Source organism: Saccoglossus kowalevskii, chromosome 8 (genome assembly GCF_978046115.1).
Source record: "Saccoglossus kowalevskii chromosome 8, keSacKowa6.1, whole genome shotgun sequence".
NCBI lineage: Eukaryota > Metazoa > Hemichordata > Enteropneusta > Harrimaniidae > Saccoglossus > Saccoglossus kowalevskii.
In genome coordinates, this window is record NC_140648.1 from 23,380,861 (window position 1) to 23,399,833 (window position 18,973).

Here is an 18,973-nt window from a genome sequence, read left to right on the forward strand (position 1 = left end):
TTAGAAGTGAGTATGGTTTACGAGAGGTGGGCTTCACGCCCTTACCCATTTAATGTGGAAGTACCCCCCCCCCCCGGGAGCAAAACAAAGACGCTGGGGTGGCTGGGCCATGTGATGAGAATGAATAAGACCAGACACCCACACACTGCACTCAGATGGGAACCGCCAGGAAAGAGTAGAAGAGTCAGACCATTGGGTACCTGTCTGAGAACAGTGGAAGAGGAAATGGTAGAAATGGGGAAAACCTGGAACGTGGTTCATTGGCTTGCTCAGGACCGTGAAGGCCGGAGGAGTTATATTGGCGCCTTATGCTCCAGTTGAAGCGAAGAAGATTAAGCTAAGTGAGGTTTGGGAATATCAAAAATGAGAACAAATTGAAGCTTTGCACATGACCTTTTTATATTGCTTTGCCTTGAAGGTATACCAAAATGTAGCAAACTTTCTGTCCACGATAGAATCGAATATTATATGATGTAGCCAAATATGTATTATCAAATACTGATTGCATATTAATGCCATCTACTTCAGTCCTGACTTCCAGTGTGTACCTAACTGTTATCAGCGGATATATTGTCAGAATCACACTATCTCATGGAATATGCTCCGATTGAACGTGTTTGGGGGGGGGGGGGTAATATCCACATTTATCATGAACTAATTCAACTTTAAATTAAAGAAGCCAGATTTCGTTCAATCTCATATCAGTTTCACAGAAGTATCAATCAGTCCATGCATATTAAGTTCAAACTTCTTTCAAACAGATATTATGAATGGAAGTCTCTTTAGAAAGTGTACGTCTCACTTATTAGGATGATGTTCGGCCAGCTTGATTATGATTTCAGCTACCGCCTGGCATCATGACATTCCTATCAATCTGGGGACATAAGACCACTGGAACCCAAAATATCCAGAGTATACCTTGTACAGTCTTCCGATATGACGATATTGGGGGGGGGGGGGGCTTAGCCCAAAGACAAAGTTCCAGTTCATTGTCTTTCTCTGCGACTAGACCTATTCCTGTCTGACTTTCTGGTGGATCATATGCATCTTCAACTAGGGATCTCCATAGTAAAATCATTAGGAGAGTTCATTTTAGCTATTATTATCAGAATGCAGAGGGAAAATTCAATTGTGAATTTTTGTTTTGGGTGATATTGGGGATCACCTTTTAGCGGTCTGATGCAGGGGTACTACTGTACTACTGACTGGGATACCAATCTCAACTGGGGGGGGGGGGTGTCCCTCTGTGGTCATTCTGCATCACTTGACGACTATAGCCTCTTCTGTCTCCTGGGAGACAGCCAGCTTGCTGGCTACTTTTCCCATATGTGACAAGGTGCTTGGCTTGTCATGCGCATTACCCTCTAAAAGTTGTCCTAACATGCATAGTTGAATAAATGCAGGAACCACACTCCAACCTTGCACATACAGGATTCCAGCCCACCATTCAACATCAGGTTTGGTCATCAAGTCAAATAAATAATAGTAAATCCACATTGCGCAACACACATTATTTCATTCAACTCTGGGATTACAGGAGAACTATACATGGTGAAATTCTTTGTTCATGATATGCCATTCAGAGATATAGTCATATCACAGATGGGCGTCTTGAACCTTCCAATTCACATCCCACTTTGAGGGGAATGTGCACATTTGTGCCAAGGGATACCCCAAGCACATTCCAGGCCGTGGCTTTTCGTGCTCTTGTTTGCCTAGCACCATCTTTATCTTGAACACAGAGTACTTGACTTGTTTAAGCTCACTATGATGATCTTTTGCAACTATCAGGGAAACTTCTAGTTGGTGGTTCATGGCTTTACTACTCTGCCGAGGTGGACTACCTAAAGTTATCCCAACCTCTTTTTTAGGCTGGGACAGTTTCATGATTCAAACATTATTCATACTACCAGTATATCATCACCTCTCTGGGTTGGTGCTACAAGAGTGCTCATCCTTGATGTCTCCTTTCTTGAGTAGGCTCCTGAATAGGTCACAGCATGGCCCTCTTTAGTGTGTTTTTTGGGCAACCTCACACTTTGAGGAACACTACTGTGATACCCAGGCTCATCTGACACTGCATGAGTCAGGTCATAGTCCCTCACTATGTCATAAACTCTGAAACAGTCACATTGCAACCAATGGACCCCTTTCTCCCCCAAGACCTTACAAAGGCTTCAATAACCAACCTGAGGCCAAAGAAAATATTCATTAATATTTTAAGATATATCACAAAATGAACAAATGTTATAGAGGTCCACCCAAGGAACATATGTACCATGTATAAAAGCAATGGTTAATGGTTTTCAAGAAAAAACGCTTGCGAGACGGCCGTGACAGACAATCAACTATACAAACAGCTCTGGCTGTTATCTAAAAACGTTTTAACACACCCACAAACAGAAATGACAACAATTATTCACACAAAAACATTTTATTATATTCAATAATAACACAACAACAATAAACTTGCGGCTACTAATGAACATCATATGGGGAAATTAAATGAAGAATCAATATCAGCCAAATTAGTTTTATTTTCAGTTCACTGTGGTAGTCTTTAAACTCTGTTTGTGCTTTCACTGGTAAACCAAATGGACGGAAACAAATAATTGTTACTCTGGAAAACTGGTTTACACATGTACAATGTATGGTACAGGTAATGTAAATATTAAGCATAAAATAGATGGTTGATAAATCTAAAAAGTAGATATTTTGGAAAAATATTGGCACAATAATCGTATTGCATAGAATTTATAGAAATTGATTTCAGCATTAAATAAGATAAGAGAATGTTATGTTTTTTTGTTCGCAGTTAGTATGTACAATCATGTTCAGCAAGAAGCCACATTACTGGTTGCCATTGACGAGCTGATCAATAAGCAATGCTGTTTCAAACAATCCGGCCAATCAGTCTTAATCTTGCTCCATCAATGCATTTTCCACAGCTTGAGCAGCTCCGGTTGTCATCTCATCAGCATCTTTCTGTAATAATAACACAAGATATATTTAGTAATTAGACAGTAACAGCTTGAGTCCATTAATAGAGCAGGCAATGGTAAATCTAATAATGTGGATTTAATGATGTGAACCACTAATGGAACACTACTGAGTGATTAACATATGATATGTGTGAACGACATGATAGTGTGTGAATGAATCACAAAGGGTGCTATATAATCTATTTCAATGCATACATGTTGATAAAATAACCAGCTGAGAGATACACACATCGTTTTAATAAATTCAAAAAAAATATTGCGTAATTTTTTTTGATAAAGACTTATTTGATACCAACAAATTTAAGGCCTTGTTCGGGATACATGCCAAGAATAATTCCCATTAAACAGAGTTGAAGAGTTAGTGTTTATTTTACCAAGATAATTTGTTATTGCAAGGCAATTATTTTCCACAAGACTGACTTTTTTGATAATCTGGAAAATTGGGTTGCTCATATACGTAATGATTTTTAGCAATTCCGAGAGTCATTATAGTAATCCTATTGAGAACGCACAGATTGGAAATTGACTGGGTTTCATATTTAGTGAATTTGATATTGCAATGATATTCACTGAGTTTGGAATTTGGAAGGAAACGATACATGAGTTTTAGCTACCAGCGATATTCACTAAAATAGTTAATAATCACTCATGTCTGTTGATGTCATTCTTATAGAAATCATCATAAAAATGCAATGTATATGAATTACCGTAGCTCTGATTTCTAATAATCGTTTTTTATTATCATCTATTCAAATATTTTATTAGTTTTTTTTTGTGTTTATCTGTTAATTTGTTTGGGAGAATTTTTTTTTTTTTCATTTAGTTTTTCAAGGCAATGGTGGTATATAAAAAAAAAAAAAAACTGAAAAAGTGAAAAAAAATGAATAAAATATTTTAGCTCATACCTATGCATCAGATTTTATCAGATTGTAAAAGTAGCTCTTATTAAAGTATTTATCATTTATGAGAACAAATCTGTGCATTTCTATCATATTAGGAGTACATCCCATCATCCACAGATTTTAACATTTAATGCAATGTTTTATTACTCAGTTTCACATCATTGCAGACAAAGTGGTCACTTCTTTATTCACCTCAGTCATTTGCAATGAGATAAAGAAATCAATAAACACAGTAGATATAGTACATACAATCTAGTTTTTTTAACGCTTAAAAAAAAATCTGTGACAGAGATCAAATCGAACTTAAAGGCCCTTTAAGACTTGATAAAGTGGAATTAGATTTATAAGGTATTCAGAGAACATTCAATTGTGAATAGAAACGGAAATAGAACATGCATAAGCATGTAAGCAAGGTAGATGCAGGATGTGGAACAAGTATAGAATAAATCTGCTAATGGATGGATAGATGGGTGGGCACTGTTGTTGTTAAGAGGGGTTTATGCCATTGCAATTCAGTGAATTGTATATTGATAGCTTGTACGTGTTTCAAAATCCAAACACAGACACGCAAGCCTGGAGAAGTATTGATTATTATACGCTAAGTACACTAAAGCATTTCTGTTTCTGTCTACTGGGATGTAGAGTCTGGCATGTATGTAATACAACAACAAAGAGATGGAGGGAATAAAAAAAAATATGCAAAACGGCTAATTAACATAATTTTTGCAGTCTATAATTCCAAAGTAGTATTAAACTGTCAACGCCACAAACAGTATGTATGTATGTATAAATTTTAAACCATTTGAGCTAACTGTTGATATGATATGAACGAACATACTGATTAGTACCAACATTTAATAAGGTCTTGAGTGTATCACACACAAAAACTGTCCCAAATTTTATCCCAATCCACCAAGTGGTTTTCGAGATACGTGTGAAAGAAGACTTGACACATCCATCCATCCACATATTCGTACAGACAGACAGACATTGGTATGACATTCGCCTTCCCTTGTTAATAACGCAGACGGGAGCCAAAAATCATAAACATTTTAATATAGAAATGGGAGACATAAAAAGCTTTCAACCATTACAACATTTTATTAGTCAATAAAAATAATTCCTTAGCCATACCGCTGAATCTGGTTCATAAAAATATTACAATATGCAGGATGCATGACAAGGTGGTTATGAGTTAGGATGTTTCAAAAGATTACAAAATAATCCCTTATTATCCTGATATTCATCATGTCATATGTCATACTATTATAGTATACCTATATACATGTTCTTATCATAAATCAAGACATTCAGTCGCATAACAATATTCTGAATGAAAAGTGAATGAACCATATAAGTTGGTGCCTCCCCAGAACTCGGTCACCATATGTTCACTGAGAAACTAATAATGGATGGAACTGCGAGATAAAAAGTAATAACCGGCATCGATATTCCGTTGAAATTTGTTACAGAGAGAAAATTTAGAAAGTGCACCTGTCTGAGGTGAGTGCAATATTACTCAAAATGTAAGTTTGTATTAAAGTGAGACAGAGGGTTGATTCCAAAATATTAGAAAACTAAATAGACACTAGACTACACAAACAGTATGAATGTACCAAGTTTCAATCCATTTGCTCTAATAGTAGCATCTATGCTACCTAGGACACAGAAGACCATACATATCTGTTGTACTTATGCAACATTTCTATGGTCAAAATAACTCATATTTGAATGACCGAGTACACAATAAATGCAATTTTTTATTTGCATATGTCTATATCAGAGTTAGCATGATAACTGTTAAAATGCAAAATAAACAAATAGATAATTAACAAATCGGGGTACTATAAATCAATTCCAAACATAAATGACATTGAGATACTCTTACTTCATCAGAATTGACCATAGTCAAATATCATCATTATTAAGCATGGAAATACTCGAAAATTACTTGTGTAGTGTTTTGACGCTATGATCTTTGTTTGTCCTATTTCTATGTTTGATTTCAAACATAATACGGAACCTCACAGTGAACAGATAATTGATATGAATTTCTACCAATTAGGTTTTATCAAAATCCTGTCAGTAATTCAAGAGAGCTGTTGGAATCAGATTTTACAAAGACATCACTGTATCTCCGCATGTACATATACATGTAATGGATACACCACTAACCGTGTGAGAGCACAGAAGCCAAAAGTGAAACAGAGATGATTTTCAGGCAAATTATAGGTCGAGTAACTGCTAGCAGAATCCTGGGCTCATGCAGCTCTTAAAATAACTTAAAAACTTCCTTCTACGGCATGTGATAATTTAAGAAAGTGACTTTATGGCGATATACAACTAGAGCAAAGATCTTCTGTGTGAGTCACAGCAGAATGAAACTTTTCAACATTATACTGACGGATTAATTGATATTCATAGACTAGGTTGCATTAAGGTTTAAGTGAAGCTATAATATGATTGGATCATTAATAGGATTTGGAGAAAAGACAGGATTAAGTTGGACGATAAGAGACTGATCAAAAAATAATGGAATTACAGACAAAATTATTAAAAATACGTCATTGTTAATTGAATGTGATTATCAGTGGGGATTACTCGACATGCCCAGTGAATATTGAATTAAAGCCAAGTATCTTGTAACACTGCAAGCTCATTATAAACTTCATTCTAGTAATACAAAGTGGCTGGGTAGAGACTCCACTTTAATAAGGCATTACAGAGCAATGGAAAGCTGCTTATCTGATTTAACAAGTACAATGTCATTGTGATTTTGAGGTAATTTATTTAAAAAAACGACTGCCCATATAAAGTGAATTAATTCCTACAGACTCAATATTTTATTTTGGATGTAGATGCAATTGTGGCTCTGCACAAATAAGTTAATTATGTGAGCATGTCACACATATATTTTTCAAAATGACAGAAAGCACTGCTGAGAATTGTCTGAAGACAGTACATGTCATTTGATGTATTGAAACAAGTTTGAACAAGTAAATGTCTCCCAAGAGTTAATTCCTGTTAATTGATCTATGTCTATATACATATATATTGTCTAGGGTGTTGTATGTACATATATGGATTGGTCTGTGTCCTTTCTCTACATGTACTAATATACTGACATTAGTCTAGGGGGTTGTATGTACATATGGATTGGTCTGTGTCCTTTCTCTACATGTACTAATATACTGACATTAGTCTAGGGGGTTGTATGTACATATGGATTGGTCTGTGTCCTTTCTCTACATGTACTAATATACTGACATTAGTCTAGGGGGTTGTATGTACATATATGGATTGGTCTGTGTCCTTTCTCTACATGTACTAATATATTGACATTAGTCTAGGGTGTTGTATGTACATATGGATTGGTCTGTGTCTTTTCTCTACATGTACTAATATACTGACATTAGTCTAGGGGGTTGTATGTACATATGGATTGGTCTGTGTCTTTTCTCTACATGTACTAATATACTGACATTAGTCTAGGGGGTTGTATGTACATATGGATTGGTCTGTGTCCTTTCTCTACATGTACTAATATACTGACATTAGTCTAGGGGGTTGTATGTACATATATGGATTGGTCTGTGTCCTTTCTCTACATGTACTAATATATTGACATTAGTCTAGGGTGTTGTATGTACATATGGATTGGTCTGTGTCCTTTCTCTACATGTACTGATATACTGACATTAGTCTAGGGGGTTGTATGTACATATGGATTGGTCTGTGTCCTTTCTCTACATGTACTAATATACTGACATTAGTCTAGGGTGTTGTATGTACATATGGATTGGTCTGTGTCTTTTCTCTACATGTACTAATATACTGACATTAGTCTAGGGTGTTGTATGTACATATGGATTGGTCTGTGTCTTTTCTCTACATGTACTAATAAACTGACATTAGTCTAGGGGGTTGTATGTACATATGGATTGGTCTGTGTCCTTTCTCTACATGTACTAATATACTGACATTAGTCTAGGGTGTTGTATGTACATATGGATTGGTCTGTGTCCTTTCTCTACATGTACTAATATACTGACATTAGTCTAGGGTGTTGTATGTACATATGGATTGGTCTGTGTCCTTTCTCTACATGTACTAATATACTGACATTAGTCTAGGGAGTTGTATGTACATATGGATTGGTCTGTGTTTTTTCTCTACATGTACTAATATACTGACATTAGTCTAGGGGGTTGTATGTACATATGGATTGGTCTGTGTCCTTTCTCTACATGTACTAATATACTGACATTAGTCTAGGGGGTTGTATGTACATATGGATTGGTCTGTGTCTTTTCTCTACATGTACTAATATACTGACATTAGTCTAGGGTGTTGTATGTACATATGGATTGGTCTGTGTCCTTTCTCTACATGCACTAATATACTGACATTAGTCTAGGGTGTTGTATGTACATATGGATTGGTCTGTGTCCTTTCTCTACATGTACTAATATACTGACATTAGTCTAGGGGGTTGTATGTACATATGGATTGGTCTGTGTCTTTTCTCTACATGTACTAATATACTGACATTAGTCTAGGGGGTTGTATGTACATATGGATTGGTCTGTGTCTTTTCTCTACATGTACTAATATACTGACATTAGTCTAGGGGGTTGTATGTACATATGGATTGGTCTGTGTCCTTTCTCTACATGTACTAATATACTGACATTAGTCTAGGGTGTTGTATGTACATATGGATTGGTCTGTGTCCTTTCTCTACATGTACTAATATACTGACATTAGTCTAGGGTGTTGTATGTACATATGGATTGTTCTGTGTCCTTTCTCTACATGTACTAATATACTGACATTAGTCTAGGGGGTTGTATGTACATATGGATTGGTCTGTGTCTTTTCTCTACATGTACTAATATACTGACATTAGTCTAGGGTGTTGTATGTACATATGGATTGGTCTGTGTCCTTTCTCTACATGTACTAATATACTGACATTAGTCTAGGGAGTTGTATGTACATATGGATTGGTCTGTGTTTTTTCTCTACATGTACTAATATACTGACATTAGTCTAGGGGGTTGTATGTACATATGGATTGGTCTGTGTCCTTTCTCTACATGTACTAATATACTGACATTAGTCTAGGGTGTTGTATGTACATATGGATTGGTCTGTGTCTTTTCTCTACATGTACTAATAAACTGACATTAGTCTAGGGGGTTGTATGTACATATGGATTGGTCTGTGTCCTTTCTCTACATGTACTAATATACTGACATTAGTCTAGGGTGTTGTATGTACATATGGATTGGTCTGTGTCCTTTCTCTACATGTACTAATATACTGACATTAGTCTAGGGTGTTGTATGTACATATGGATTGTTCTGTGTCCTTTCTCTACATGTACTAATATACTGACATTAGTCTAGGGGGTTGTATGTACATATGGATTGGTCTGTGTCTTTTCTCTACATGTACTAATATACTGACATTAGTCTAGGGTGTTGTATGTACATATGGATTGGTCTGTGTCCTTTCTCTACATGTACTAATATACTGACATTAGTCTAGGGAGTTGTATGTACATATGGATTGGTCTGTGTTTTTTCTCTACATGTACTAATATACTGACATTAGTCTAGGGGGTTGTATGTACATATGGATTGGTCTGTGTCCTTTCTCTACATGTACTAATATACTGACATTAGTCTAGGGGGTTGTATGTACATATGGATTGGTCTGTGTCTTTTCTCTACATGTACTAATATACTGACATTAGTCTAGGGTGTTGTATGTACATATGGATTGGTCTGTGTCCTTTCTCTACATGCACTAATATACTGACATTAGTCTAGGGTGTTGTATGTACATATGGATTGGTCTGTGTCCTTTCTCTACATGTACTAATATACTGACATTAGTCTAGGGGGTTGTATGTACATATGGATTGGTCTGTGTCTTTTCTCTACATGTACTAATATACTGACATTAGTCTAGGGGGTTGTATGTACATATGGATTGGTCTGTGTCTTTTCTCTACATGTACTAATATACTGACATTAGTCTAGGGTGTTGTATGTACATATGGATTGGTCTATGTCTTTTCTCTACATGTACTAATATACTGACATTAGTCTAGGGGGTTGTATGTACATATGGATTGGTCTGTGTCTTTTCTCTACATGTACTAATATACTGACATTAGTCTAGGGGGTTGTATGTACATATATGGATTGGTCTGTGTCCTTTCTCTACATGTACTAATATATTGACATTAGTCTAGGGTGTTGTATGTACATATGGATTGGTCTGTGTCTTTTCTCTACATGTACTAATATACTGACATTAGTCTAGGGGGTTGTATGTACATATGGATTGGTCTGTGTCCTTTCTCTACATGTACTAATATACTGACATTAGTCTAGGGGGTTGTATGTACATATGGATTGGTCTGTGTCTTTTCTCTACATGTACTAATATACTGACATTAGTCTAGGGTGTTGTATGTACATATATGGATTGGTCTGTGTCCTTTCTCTACATGTACTAATATACTGACATTAGTCTAGGGTGTTGTATGTACATATATGGATTGGTCTGTGTCTTTTCTCTACATGTACTAATATACTGACATTAGTCTAGGGTGTTGTATGTACATATATGGATTGGTCTGTGTCTTTTCTCTACATGTACTAATATACTGACATTAGTCTAGGGTGTTGTATGTACATATGGATTGGTCTGTGTCTTTTCTCTACATGTACTAATATACTGACATTAGTCTAGGGGGTTGTATGTACATATGGATTGGTCTGTGTCCTTTCTCTACATGTACTAATATACTGACATTAGTCTAGGGGGTTGTATGTACATATGGATTGGTCTGTGTCTTTTCTCTACATGTACTAATATACTGACATTAGTCTAGGGTGTTGTATGTACATATATGGATTGGTCTGTGTCCTTTCTCTACATGTACTAATATACTGACATTAGTCTAGGGGGTCCTATGTACATATTATATAAGAGATAGACAAACTCCATACTTACCAATAACTCCAACACCAGTAAATCACTCAATCTTTTAATTTCTCTGTTTTTTGCTAACAGTGCATTTTCACGCCTGCATTGAAAGGAAAAAGAATAATTTATCATGGGCACAAGCTAAGTTATTTCTGGTTGAGCAGGGAATATGGTTTTATATCCTGGTTGTTCTATGTCATTGATTCCTGTGTCCATGCCATGGATACTGTGAAGACGGAACTATTTTAACCAAGTTCTATCTCTCAAAATAAACTTTAATAATAGTCGCTTTGCCTTTATACATAGTGACAGAAAATTATAACACAAAGACATTTGGTTACAAACTATTTTCAGTAAAAATTTATTGCAAACCCAGAAAGCAGTGGAACACTGCGTCTAATCTTCGGAAAATCTGCCACGCACCATGAACCTATGAAAGCTGTGGATAATTTCTCAATTTTTCTGTCTTTGTAAAGAATAACCCAGAAGAGTAGCTCAAGTTCAAATAGTATGTTTGTCTATGGATATGTTCACGATATAAATTTTCCTTGTCACTACTGAGCAATTTTTGCTGTTATGGTATCAAAAATCATAGTAACTGATAGATGTACAAAATATTTATAATAAACAAATGTTATACTAAGTTTTGTATACTAGATTGTATGTTACCATCCACACAAAACTTAAGGCATAAAATAGTCAAAGACAATATGTTTTGTGATGCTGATTGCCAGGCCAAAGCAGCCTGAATCTTTAACACATAAACGCATGAATATTCTTCAAAACAAAGTCCCAAAGAAAGTCAGAACAAGCAGCCTCTCGGCTGAGATAGCTCCACTGTTAGCAATGCACATTTCAATTAAAGAACAGAAGATATCATTAGAAAATGAACAATATGCATAGTATCAATGCAATGGGACTTGCTGTTTTCAACAAGAATTCAAAAATATCATTTTTCACCATAAATGATTGTGATTTTTAACAAGAAGAAAATATCACTTTTTACCAAAAATGACAAAAATATTCACCAAAATTAGAGAATTAAAGATATCATTACAAAATGAATAAATCTGAGAGAGGTCCGCATGTAGTACGGTACCTATATATGTAATATCAAAGCAATCGGACTTGCGGTTTTTAACAAGAAGTCGAAAATATCACTTTTTACCAAAAATGGCAAAAATATTCACCAAAATTAGAGAATTGACGATATTATTACAAAATGGACAAATTTGAGAGTGGTCCACATGTAGTACCTATGTATGTAATATCAAAGCAATTGGACTTGTGGTTTTTAACAAGAAGTCGAAAATATCACTTTTTACCAAAAATAACAAAAATATTCATTAAAATTAGAGAACTAAAGATATCATTACAAAATGAACAAATCTGAGAGAAATCCACATGTAGTACTTATATATGTAATATCAAAGCAATTGGACTTGCGGTTTTTAACAAGAAGTCGAAAATATCACTTTTTACCAAAAATGACAAAATTATTCACCAAAATTAGAAAACTAAAGATATCATTACAAAATGAACAAATCTGAGAGAGATTCACATGTAGTACCTATATATGTAATATCAAAGCAATTGGACTTGCGGTTTTTAACAAGAAGTCGAAAATATCACTTTTTACCAAAAATTACAAAAATATTCACCAAAATTAGAGAATTGAAGATATGATCATGAAATGAACAAATCTGACAGAGGTCTACCCAAGGTACATATACACCAAGTATCAAAGCATTCAGGCTTGTAGTTTTCAAGAAGAAGTCGAAAAAGTAAAACATTGACACGAACGACGGATGCCGGACGACGACGGACAATCACTCATATGATAAGCTCCGCTCGACAAAGTCGACAGCGGAGCTAAAAAAGGAAATAAAAAATTCAGCATTCATTAAAAAAGAACAGAAAATTTGGCCTGCGCATGTGAAAATAATATTATGTTACTAGTTCCCTGTTATAGAATAATATGTACGGTAAGTATAAAATGTAGGTTTCTTGGTTTTGGCAAAATGCATTAATAGCACATGTACATGTAAACCTAATAGGTTGCAGACATATATCAATGTCATCAGGTAGGTTTTGGCAGTCAAGACTTTTCAGTTTGCAGGTACGGTGCCTGTATTTGTGGAAGCTTAGCCTGCAAACACATAAGGTTATACAGACTGAATGTGCAATTTACCACAATACTTTATAGGTGAATTATGCCATTCAGAAAGTGTCGTCATCATGCAATCACCAGCAGACATAAAATAATGATATCATGCATAATCAAAGTAAACTACATGATTGAAAATTTTAAAAATTCATGTAGTTTATAGTCGTACAGGGATAAAAAAAAAAAAGCAGACATGGTTATTATAATCCCCTGATAGGACATGACACAAGAGAATGTCAAACATGGGAATATGCTTATATAAAGCAAGATACCACATTAACACCATCGAAATGTAAAGCATTCTTATTTGCAAGTCTATATAACTTCACTGGAATTAAACTAGAATGTTATTCATGTGACAAATGGATACACAGAAAGCAAAAGGTGTTTATTTACAGTTATTTTTTATTTCGAATGAGCAAGAACAAAAAAATGTAGGGATTAACCTAACCTATAACAAAATTTGCCCAAAGTTGAAACATTTTATTTTTATGCAAATTAGCCTGCCTCTCTCCAACAATTTTGGGTGACCAGTGCATGTTTTCATTCTATGCAGTAAGCAACCATCTTTGAATAGGGGTAAATGGCCATTGAAATCCATGGCGGGGTAAGTAGTACACAACACAAATACAGTATTTGTTCTATTAGTAACGTATGCAATTATGTAAAATACAGACTATGGTCATAAGTTATTATAAGAACTCAGTACACAAAACATGTAATTCCTGGTTTATATGCACTTTTATATATCCTTTTGAAGTACCTATGTTTTGGATACTTATTTAGACTGTAAAAACTTCCAAATGTCACTACCGGTAATATAACAAATTATATCGATGATGACATTCATGTTCCTTTCTGACTGACATTCGAAGTAATATCGTATGACAGAGAGGATACAAACTTGTGTAAGTTTATTTGTGCGATTCATGACTTAATTAACAATAAATCCATTCATTCATAACCGAGATTCAATTTTGAAATGGCTGAAATGCTTGATTTTTTTTTTGTAGCTGTAAAATGGATGTCATTCAGCAAAACAAATGGTGAGTGTGCTTTTAATGTATTCCAAGATTCATGATGCATGTTAGAAGTTTGAATATGATTGGTCCAGGCATGTCCATGTCTACTATAATTTTATTTCCTATGTTTTTTATGTATATTTTTTGTTACTGTTTTGATTTTGTATGATTAAGTTTTTTTTCTCCAAGTAATAGACAAAAATGCTTTAATCAGTTTATTTTCTTTCGTCTCTCTTGTTAATTTAAGACTTTGAGTCTATTCAATTATTTACAAAACTATGTACTTATATATAACTTATTAATATTTTGTTCATTTATTTCAAAAAGTCATGGACTAGACTAGACTATAAGCAATTTATAAAAATATCTAAAAAATATATATATTTAAAATTCAAATTATATATATATATATTTTTTTATACAATACATTGTTCAACGAGCAAACCCATTAACAGAACTGGAAAAAATAAACAATACATAAAAAAAAACATACAAATACGAGGATAAGAATATACACCTATTTACTTAATTTTATTTACTCATTTGTTTATATATCAAATACATTTGTATATTATTATCTGTATATATGTTTTATAAAGAAATAAACTTCATTCATTCATTCATGGATGCACACAGTTATGAAGCTGAATCCATTTTCAGACTGCATCTGAACATTGACAGCAACTGTGGATTGGTTTACATGTGCTTATAATACTGTAAAAGGATTAATTATTCACTGAGTTTTAATTTTGCCTATTTCGCTGACTGGAAAATGTGCTAAATTAAAACCCAGTGAATATGTAAATTTAGCATAGAACACATTATCTAAATGATAAAACCGTGAATTTAAAACCTACTGAATATGCCTGAAATGGTAAATCAGCAAAATTTAAACACAGTGAAAATTAGTCATTTTACAGTAGACTACAGAGAGCAATTGCTGATAAATCTGTTTGTTCTGATTTAATATTGGTATTATGCACAAGGCAACATGTACAGTGTAAGTACAGATTGGAAAGTGTTCAACCTTCAAATTTGCTTTATTTGGAAGTGTAGTGGAGGGTTATATTTACCTATATTACCATTGCAAGTATTGCAAACTGTGATTATAGTTTAAGAGCAATCAACAAATGGGAAATGTAAACACACATTGAAAGCTGAGCCTAGTGGAGTTGTCTTAAATAAATAAATTCTCAATCTGTCTATTGACAGAAGACACTATAATTCACACTCACTATATCAACACATTTTTGATTCAGTTGATTGAGGTATGTAGGTAAAACGATTGAACAAACCGATTCATTATGTCAACAGTTGACTGAAAATCGTAGGTATATATCGGTATAGTTAAGTTAAAGTCCCCGGAGTCTGAACATGCTTTGAGAATGATATTTTTAAGTTGTTTATGCATCTAAATTAAAGAACATATAAGACGGGGGCTCAGTGTGGTTCTTGTAGGCAATTAATCTTTAATGGAGTTGTACCTGTAAATCGTCTCAGAGTGCAATCTGTTGTGATTTGTGCATGCGTTGGTGAGTTTTATTGTAGATAACTACGTACCATGAAATTAAAGGCTAGAAACGTCAACGAGTGATTTGAGTTGGCTATAGTCTGGATGATGCAACTCACATGAGTAAACATCAAGTCTCCAAGTTTGTCGTGGTTTTCTGTTCACTCGGGAACAATTACCTGTTCAAGCATGCACTTATTCTGCCCTTTAGACTCGTACATTTCACTATCCCCCCAAATGAAATTTTTTTTGTTTGTTTTGGTTTTCAGTTTTTTTACTAATTAGTGATTGTATTTACCTCTTTGAATGACTTAATAATATTTCCTAACAAAATTCGGATGCAATATTTGGCAAAATTTTTTATTTTTCCATAATTTATTAGTTAATTTTCAATCAAATAGACATGATTTCCCATTGGTTGTTCTCAAAATGATTGAGAACAAAAAAATTCATTTAATGAAATGATTTTCTGTTATTTTTATAATTTCACAGATGGGAGTTTATCATAAGCATTTTAATTTGATTCATTTGGATCACAATGCAGCTAAGCATTTATTGTAAAAGTTTATGCACATGGATTTGTGTATGCCATTTATACATTTATAAACTACCAGTACTGCATGACATGCTAAGTATCGGGACTAAAAACAAGCAGCCTATCGGCTGAGATAGCTCCGCTGTTAGCAATGCACATTTCAATTAAAGAACTGAAGACATGATTAGAAAATGAACAATATGAATAGTATCAAAGCAATCAGACTTACAGTTTTTAACAAGAAGTCGAAAATATCACTTTTTACCAAAAAATTACAAAAATATTCACCAAAATAAATTAATTAGAGAATTGAAGATATCATCACAAAACGAACAAATCTGAGAGAGGTCCACATGTAGTACCTATATATGTAATATCAAAGCAATCGGACTTACAGTTTTCAACAAGAAGTCGAAAATATCACTTTTTACCAAAAATGACAAAAATATTCACCAAAATTAGAGAACTGAAGATATCATCACAAAATGAACAAATCTGAGAAAGGTCTATATGTAGTATCTATATATGTAATATCAAAGCAATTGAACTATTGGTTTTTAACAAGAAGTCGAAAATATCACTTTTTACCAAAAATTACAAAAATATTCACCAAAATTAGAGAATTGAAGATATCATCACAAAATAAACAAATCTGAGAGAGGTCCACATGTAGTACCTATATATGTAATATCAAAGCAATCGGACTTGCGGTTTTTAACAAGAAGTCGAAAATATCACTTTTTACCAAAAATGACAAAAATATTCACCAAAATTAGAGAATTGAAGATATCATCACGAAATGAACAAATCTGAGAGAGGTCCACATGTAGTACCTATATATGTAGTATCAAAGCAATTGGACTTGCGGTTTTTAACAAGAAGTCGAAAATATCACTTTTTACCAAAAATGACAAAAATATTCACCAAAATTAGAGAATTAAAGATATCATTACAAAATGAACAAATCTGAGAGAGGTCCACATGTAGTACCTATATATGTATTATCAAAGCATTTGCACTTGCGGTTTTTAACAAGAAGTCGAAAATATCACTTTTTACCAAAAATGACAAAAATATTCACCAAAATTAGAGAATTGAAGATATCAACATGAAATGAACAAACCTAAGAGAGGTCTACCCAAGGTACATATACACCAAGTATCAAAGCATTCAGGCTTGTAGTTTTCAAGAAGAAGTTGAAAAAGTAAAACATTGACACGGACGACGGACGACGACGACGGACGACGACGACGGACGACGACGGACAATCACTCATATGATAAGCTCCGCTCGACAAAGTCGACAGCGGAGCTAAAAAGAGTATAACCTTGGTCAGTAAGAAAAGAGTAAGGGACATCATTTTTACTAAGTCTCATAATCTATATATAAGTTACAATCTGAAAATGAAATCTGAGAAAAATCCCATTATAGATGACAACACCCCATCCTGGGTTTAATCAATCTGAACACAGACATAAAATATGGAAATGGACAAAGAACATGCACACATTATACGACATCATGCTTTCATTAAATAAGTTACATCTAGGTTAATTGCTAGGTTTCATTTCAACAGCATGTGTTAAATCAACGACATAATTCAATGGAATTTCTTACTCCAGTATGAAATGATTAAATCTATGGCTAGCGCAACAGCAGTTGTTTAGAATAGGTCGTCATAAAATTTTTACCATGCATGGCACAGTCCCCGTTGGTTAACATTACAGAACTTCAATGAAATTCTACATGTCTGGATTTCAAAATGCCAGACAGTAGTGCATTTTGAAAACTATAATGGTGCAAGCAGTGAGTGATCTTTGATTGGATGACAAACTGGCCGCATGTGCATATTTATGCCTTAATGATGCCAGCAGTGATCTTTGATTGGATGACAAACTGACTGCATGTGCATATGTATGCCATAATGGTGCCAGCAGTGATCTTTGATTGGATGACAAACTGACTGCATGTGCATATGTATGCCATAATGGTGCCAGCAGTGATCTTTGATTGGATGACAAACTGACTGCATGTGCATATGTATGCCATAATGATGCCAGCAGTGATCTTTGATTGGATGACAAACTGACTGCATGTGCATATAAAGCCATAATGCATTTGTTGGGCGATGTGCACTACACGTATTTTGGTGAAGTAAGAGTGGGAAGGTAGGTTAGTGAGTCTGCCAGCTTGATCGCAAGTTTTAATCGTGTGTTTCATGTTGTAATATATGAGTTTGTTTGAATATAAAATTATACAGATATTAAATCAATTTTCATCAGGTTTTTTATTAGCTAATCCGGTCATGTCCATTGCATGGCATAGAATGTAATTCATCAACATTGGGAAACTGTATTTTGAGACATACACACATACACACACCATTAAGGCAATAAAAGCAGCTAATTAATATGTATAGATTCATTCAAATAGCTAACTAGATATTATACTTTATTGTTAAAAGTATTCAAATTAGTCTAATTAATATGCATGGGGCGGACGGACGGATGGACGGACGGAAGGACAGACAGACAGACAGACAGACAAAGCAAAATAATATATCTAACTGATCAACCCTGGAGAATTATGCAAATATCAAAATAAAGGGCAATAATGGCATTAAAATTCTACAAGCAAACTCAGTGCACTTAAACTGAACTCTCTAAAAGACAAATATATTATAATATTTATCAGTCATCATAAATTATGGAAGAAATGCCAACCATCTATATAATAAAATTTAACATCAGGTATTCAAAATGATCTCATTCCAAGGTGGAATCCCTTTAGAACACCATTTCATTTCACGTTTTAATAATTGAAAACAAAC

General features: G+C 34.2%; 1 protein-coding gene across 1 annotated transcript in view; it reads right to left on the reverse strand.

Moving 5' to 3' along the window:
- Positions 1-2,415: 2,415 nt before the first annotated feature.
- LOC100369908 (uncharacterized) overlaps positions 2,416-18,973 on the reverse strand; it is a 55,955-nt gene continuing 39,397 nt past the window's right edge. Inside the window, exons 12-13 of the mRNA XM_085502372.1 lie at positions 10,937-11,009; positions 2,416-2,985 (exon numbers count right to left, since the gene is read on the reverse strand). Of these exons, the coding sequence (XP_085358498.1) occupies positions 2,917-2,985; positions 10,937-11,009 (142 nt within the window). The 3' untranslated portion in view covers positions 2,416-2,916. The remainder of the gene's footprint in view (positions 2,986-10,936; positions 11,010-18,973) is intronic.